The sequence below is a fragment of the Alligator sinensis genome, unplaced genomic scaffold, assembly GCF_000455745.1.
Source record: "Alligator sinensis unplaced genomic scaffold, ASM45574v1 scaffold118_1, whole genome shotgun sequence".
NCBI lineage: Eukaryota > Metazoa > Chordata > Crocodylia > Alligatoridae > Alligator > Alligator sinensis.
The window spans coordinates 3,581,641-3,588,233 of record NW_005841850.1 but is presented as its reverse complement, the minus strand read 5'-3'; the positions used below and the strand labels follow the sequence as shown (position 1 = coordinate 3,588,233).

The 6,593-nt window shown below is 44.0% G+C and overlaps 1 protein-coding gene and 1 long non-coding RNA gene across 25 annotated transcripts in view; one reads left to right on the top strand and one right to left on the bottom strand.

The window, feature by feature from the left end:
- LOC112551151 overlaps window positions 1-552 on the bottom strand; it is a 3,382-nt gene extending 2,830 nt beyond the window's left edge. Inside the window, exon 1 of the long non-coding RNA XR_003095342.1 lies at window positions 90-552. This is a non-coding gene — a long non-coding RNA (uncharacterized LOC112551151). The remainder of the gene's footprint in view (window positions 1-89) is intronic.
- The window catches only part of MSI2 (musashi RNA binding protein 2), a 339,949-nt gene continuing 333,438 nt past the window's right edge, over window positions 83-6,593 (top strand). For all 24 annotated transcript variants that reach the window (XR_003095321.1, XR_003095316.1, XM_014522719.2 and 21 more), the window contains exons 1-4: window positions 83-188; window positions 600-681; window positions 1,382-1,466; window positions 5,681-5,722. Coding sequence is in view for 22 of the 24 variants with exons in the window: in XM_014522719.2 (XP_014378205.1) it covers window positions 98-188; window positions 600-681; window positions 1,382-1,466; window positions 5,681-5,722 (300 nt within the window). In the remaining 2 variants the exon portion in view is untranslated. The remainder of the gene's footprint in view (window positions 189-599; window positions 682-1,381; window positions 1,467-5,680; window positions 5,723-6,593) is intronic.

Here is a 6,593-nt window from a genome sequence, read left to right as displayed (position 1 = left end):
TCTCCCTCCCCCGCTCCCCTCCCCTCCCACGCCCCCTGCTCCCTCTCCCCCGCGCTCCCACTCTCTTCCTTTTAGCTTTTGCAACTTACCCGTCAAAATGGCCGATCTGACATCTGTGCTTAACTCTGTTCTGTTTTCTTCTTCCAGCAAAATGTTTATCGGAGGCCTGAGCTGGCAAACCTCACCAGGTAAGGGGGCAGGGGGCTGGGGGGCTCCCGCCGCCCGCCCGCCGGCTGGATGGCTCTTTGTTAGCCCGCCGCGCTTGCCCCTCGCCATCGCGCTCCCCCCACGCTCACTTCTCCCGTGCAAGGTTACACATCTCCCTATCCCCCCCTTCCCCGGCAAATCCTTTGTCGAGTCCTCTATTCGACCTTAAATTGCGTGCGCGCCTTCGCCCCGCCGCCCCCCAGCCCCATCCAACTCCTCCAGCCGTCCCCGCCGCGGTCACTATTTTTGGGGTTTTTTCAAAAAAATAAATAAATTAAAAAAAAAAAAAAAGATGATGATGATGATTATTGTCCTTGTTTCTCTTCTCCCACCTCTCTCTTCCTTCGCCCGTCTCTTTTCCTCGCTCTCTCTCTTTCGTTCTTTCTCTACAGATAGCCTTAGAGACTATTTTAGCAAATTTGGAGAAATTAGAGAATGTATGGTCATGAGGGACCCCACCACAAAGCGTTCCAGGTAAATCCGCCGCTTGGTTTTGTTTTTTTTAATGAGTTTCCGAGTTGGAAAGTTAAGATGTGGTGATGTGCATCTGTGTGTTGCCTCTGCACACGCACACACACACACACACACACACAAAAGTCTCCAGAAATAAGCATGGGCTGAGTGGGAAGGGTGTCTTGTGTTTTTTTTTTTTTATGATTATTATTTCTAAACTCCTCAACGCTAAATAGCTGGAGACTATGAAATCGGACCGAACTCCGCTGGCTGTTTGGTTGGATTTCCGCCCTCCCCTTTGCCAGCCCGTGCAGACCGTGGCATTTTTGTATCTTCCTTTTTTCCCCCCCATTTTATTAATGATGGGGTGTCCCAAATAGAGCAGCCCCGTGTCTGTCTCCGCGGTGGTATTTTTCGAGTCCTTGTGGTTTCCTCTGGAAGGTGATCACATCCTCAGCCCTGTCTGATCCAGTATCAAACAAAGCCTGAATAGGGGGGTAGCAAGGTGAAGTGGGGTAGGACTGGAGAGACTGGGATTGTCTCCTCCCTCTTGAACCTGAGATCTGATTGATTTTTTTTTTGCCTTGGAGGAGGGGGCGGCACAGAAAGGAGAAGGAAGAAACTGCTGGTTTATCGATGTTTGGGTTTTGACAAATTTCTGTCTAGTTCTTATTTCTTTTTTTCTTTCCCCCCCACACCTTGTTCTTTTGTCTCGTTTCAGAGGCTTCGGTTTCGTTACGTTTGCTGACCCGGCAAGTGTAGATAAAGTATTAGCTCAGCCCCATCATGAACTAGATTCCAAGACGGTATGTTGAATGCGTTGTTGTTTTAATGTGTCCTTTATTTCCTGCAATGTTATGGCTGTGACAGGCTCATTTAAAGGGACAGTGCCCTTTTTGTTTGGTTTGCTGGAGCTGCAGAGATTTGGGGTGGTTTTTGGCTGGTTTTTCAAAGCAGCGTCAAACTGTCACCGAGCTGGAAGTTCATCCTGGTGATCCTTTCAGAGTTCGCTTTTGACTGGTAAAAGCTGGAACTTTTTTTTTTTTTTTGTTCTAACTTTTTCCTGCCTCCAATGACGAAGGAGATCTGGTGGCTTGTCCTCCAGCCCCAAATTATAAATCACCCAACGGTGAAATTAGCCATTATTTTTAAAGGTTAAAACTAACTTTCTTTTGTGAGTACAAGAGAAGCTGCTTCTGGGGGGGGAAAAACTTCTATTTTTGAATGTCTGAAGGTTGGATCTGGGATCACACGTGTTCCTGAAGAGTCTGACCTCCCCAAAATCATTTTTTGGGGGGGGTTTGAGAGGGGGGGGGATCCCCCAATCTGTCACACAGGGGTGTTGTGAGACTTAGGGATTTAATACATGAAAAGCACTTTAAGGGGAAAGGTGCAATGGAAATGCAAGCCATGGACTGTTTGTCATTTCTGCAAAGCTTTCCAGTGTAATCAGTCCCCAGTGGATCATATGGGAAAATGCTCAGGAGATTCGGCCTATTTTTTTAAAATATATATATTTTTTTCCTTTTAAAAGAAAAAAGACAAGAAATATGCAAGTAAAAGCCCTAAACCTCACATTGCATTTTTGGCACGGGGTCCAGCAGTAGATAGCAAGATGCATATGTAGATAGGCCTTAGGGTTCATCTTGCTAACCAGTGCTTTGCCAAAAGTGAAGTTTGTGCATTGCTACTTTGTTTCAGTGATGAGCCTCAGCAAACCTAGCACACAAAAAGGACACTGGTAAAGGTCACGATTGCTCTTGGTACAGGGCTGTCTGAAGAGAGGAGTTTTGGGAAGGGAGGACTCGCACTGGTTTAACTAGTTGCTAAAAGTGTCAAGGGTTTTTTATTTTTTGTTGTGTGCAACTGTATTTCATGGCTCATGTTCTGGATCTTAATTTGCTTCCTATTGAATTTTAACACAAGCACGCTGGTTGGAGGGGATGGTGGCTTAATGCTGCTAAAATTTGTGCGGGGGGGGGATGAAGGCAGCGAACGAAAAAGAAGGCAAGAGCCAGGCACGCCACGCACATATATTTTTTTTATTTGATCGAACTTGCTTTCAAACCACCCAGAGGAAAACAAAACCCTTTGCAGAAGCAGGTGGACCGTAGTGTTTTAATTCGCCCCACAAATTCTGCTGGGCTTGTCTGAACACGTCGCCCGTGCCTTCACATTCCTTAATAATTTGATTTGGGGTTTAATCAGATATGGCAAGATAACTGATTCAACTGTGCTCCTGAGATTAAACTCTCGCCAGACTCCTGCTGTACAGCTATATTGTATTTATTTGATTTATTTATTTCTGTATTTTAGACACGATAAGTTTAGCTAGAAGAGGCCAACATTTTGTGAATGAGCTTTAAATGCAAAGCAAACCCTAGAAGGCCCCTCCAAATGGTTTTTGGCTGCATCTTAAGACCTCCCCTGCCTTGACCCCGCATCGCAGTCGAGTCACTGGAATGTATTAATTTGCTCTCGGGCAGGGGAGGGGCAAAGAAATGGACCAAGACAAATTTTCCATCAGTCTCGATTATGCTGTAGTGATTGAATCCACTTAGAGAAAGCAAGAGAGACAATTGCACCGAAAGCCAACAGACTCCATCCCAAAGTAAATCCCCCCAAGTTCTCACTCCTCCCTTTATTTGTAGACATATTATAGTAACTGTTCTGTAGCATAACATAGCATTTGACTCTGTTTCAACGTTCAGTACAGGAGGCCGATCGGTTGGGTATTGGCATGGAAACGGCGCTCTTGTTTACAGTTACGTTAAAAGCTTTGTTTAGGTAATGGCCATTCATATCAGAAATAGTATTATAGTCATTTCCTAGAGGACTTGTAGATACAGTAAGTAGAATTGTACCTAACTAACTAATTTTTATTTATTTTTTTTAATTTTATTTATTTATTTTTTGGTAGAAGTTTTATTTTATTTATTTATTTTTTGGCTGGTATTTCAATAGTTGACAGGGATGTGCAAAAGGTACGGATTTGCCACGCTGAATGTATGACTCCACTTTCAAAGGGCTTTAGCCCAAAGTTTTGCCCTCTGGATAATTATTTGCAATGAGTGGTGTAAAGAAGCCTGTGCTTTGAGAACTGGCCTTCAGAAATGGATATTCAGCATCTGATGGCTGTTCTGATTTTTGTATTTATTTTGATTTTTTTTTTTTTTTTTTTTTTTTGCACTGATGTCTTTCTGGCATGATTGGAGCTGTGCTGGGGGGTTGGCTTTTTTGGGGGGTGGGGTGGATATTCTGATTTTTAAGGCAAAAAATATGTCACTTTGAGAGCTGATGTAACATCATGCATACTTTCTTCTATCTTTGGGTATCTCAATGGAAAATCCACACCTGTTGTATTTCCCTGGTAGACAAGTACCTAGTCAGTGCTGAATATATTTGTAGATAATGTTAATCTCTCTGAAAAAGGTTAGCTTTCTAGATAAAGGGTTTGACTTTTGGTGCTTTTTGAACAATAAAGTGGCACATAATCACTCATTTCTCAGGTATACGTGTAAAAAAACAAACAATCCCAAACAACCAGACAGTACATTTGTATGTAATATAGGCAGATTAATTTATCAGCTGAGTATCAAATGATTGTCCCATTTACAACTTGGCATTCATTGATTAAAACCTGTAGTTAAATGGAGTAGCATAGGGCTTATCTGTCACGGACATCCCGCCAACCATGTCTCTACCAAGTGGAACATCTCTGTTCCTACGTAGTATGAAAAAACGATCCATAACAAAATCTTAAAATAATATTCCACTAAAAAAGGCCTTTATCTCCAAGTATGCCTTAGCAAAAGTATGATCAAAGTTTGATGCAAAGAAAAGAAGACACTGAAAGCTGTAGAGCGTGGTTCAGCGAGATGCAGGGTTTGCTACTTCAAGCTATCCCTTTTCCAAACTTTTTATTTAGATGCCTGCGTGCAAAAGAACAGTGGGAAATCAGCAGCATACAGACATATTATTATGTAAAGGGGCCATTTAAGAGGCATTAGTGTTAAATCGATGATTTTGTTTGCATCAGAACATGAATCCCTGGTGATGCCTCCCTCTCTCCTTCCCTCCATTCACCTTGGATGGCAGGAAACAGTCACCATCTGAGGATGGCTCATTGAAAAGTTGTTTCAAAATTGCAAACCTGGCTTGTTGAATCAAGGGGGGGACACCCTTTGCAACTCGCCAACCGAAATGCAGAATAAAGGGGTCTAAAAATAAGGCGGCATGGGATGAACCCAGGGTGTTTTCTTGCTTGCTGTCTCAGTGGCATTGAGGTCTCCCTTAAGATCACTTAACTCCTTTATAGCAACCCTGAACACGTCTTTTCAAGATGTGGATTTAGAAGTAGGGTTGGTTTGTTGTTTTTGTTTTGAATTTTTTAATTTGACGTGTCCCTTCACAGTGGTTTTTTCTTTTGAGTGTCCACCTGCGTTCTGTAACGCAGATCAATCAGGAATGCAATTAGAAAAAATAATCTTGCAGTCATTTGAACACGCTAGTCTTAATCATTCGCTTTAAAGTAAATCATTTGGCTTGCAATGTCTTGTATCTCTTTTTCTGGGGGAGAGTAAGTGTGTATGGGGGAAACATTAACCAACCCCTCTCTCCCCCCCGAACCTGAAGGACATTTGCTTTTTATTTCGAAAGAAATATTCTTTCCAACTCTCTATCTACAAACCACCTACAGACTATGCAAGTAGCATTCGGTGTTTGGTGGAGAGGCAACGGCCCAAAGAGCAGCACAGAGCCCCTCGTGTGCCAAAGGAGTTGCAGGCTAGAATATCCCGTATATGGTTGACAGAAGGGATCAGTTTTCTTCCCTTTCCTCCCCCATCCCAAAATAAAAAAAAAAAAAAAAAGGACTTTTATTCTTATCAGCTCCTGATTTGATCTTGATGACCCAGCCTTCTGAATGCTAAGCCTGAGAAATGAGAGATTAATAATTCAGGGGTTTAAAAACAAAAATACCAAGCTAGCGTGTTGATTTTCCCCTTTTCTTTTTCCTCAGATTGACCCTAAAGTTGCATTTCCCCGACGAGCACAGCCTAAGGTAAGTAGGAGGATCAATAATAGGATTTTAGGCACACAGAGAGTCATTGTTGCCAGGCAGTTCAGGTTTCAAACAGGGAATTGGCAATGAAAGCTTTTAAAGCTGGAGCGCATGGCGTCTTAAGGGTATCAGCATATGGCTGTGAAACTACAGGAGAGCTGCTTTGTGCGATATTGCATGTCTCTAGTTTAACCATCTCCTTGCAGAGTCCCAGCCATCATGTCTGGCTGAGGGAGCCTGAGGTTTTCCTGGTCCGACCAGGAGAGTGTCGCTCCATGGCTTGGAGCTGGTGCCAGATGTTGCTCCAGGTATCGGTGCAGGGGTTCGGAGGAGCGCTCGGCGTAAGGGCAGACTCTGGGCTGGTTGGTAGCTGAGCTGTCGGGTGTTTGGCTGCGATGGACGGGAGTAAATCCCTGCCCTTCGTTCTCTGCAAACTTTTCTGCACTGCGTTTGGCCGCTCACAAGCCGTGGGTAGCGAGTGCCCGGTTGGCCCGACGCTCTGAGCTGTCCCGAGCGCTCTGTTAAGTCTCTGCGAAAACGGGGAAACAAAGAGCCTTAAGTCTCTTATCCTTCCAGTCTGATTGGATAAGTGACCTGCCTTCTTGCAGGGCACTTTTTGTTATAATGCGGTTGGTTTCCACGTTGGGACAAAGGCACTTGAGCCATGTGCGGAGCAGCTTTTGTCTGCACGCTCTCTCCGCAGTGTCACTTGGTGCTGTGGAGTTGAACCGGCAGCCGTGTGTAGCCAAAGCAACGGATCAGTTTTCCCGTCCAAATGTGCAGTCAGTTAACTTGATTTTTTTGAAGTCTGAAAGAGATTTTCTCCAATTGACTTTCCTCTCTCTTTCTATTTGTCTTGAGACTCCACTGA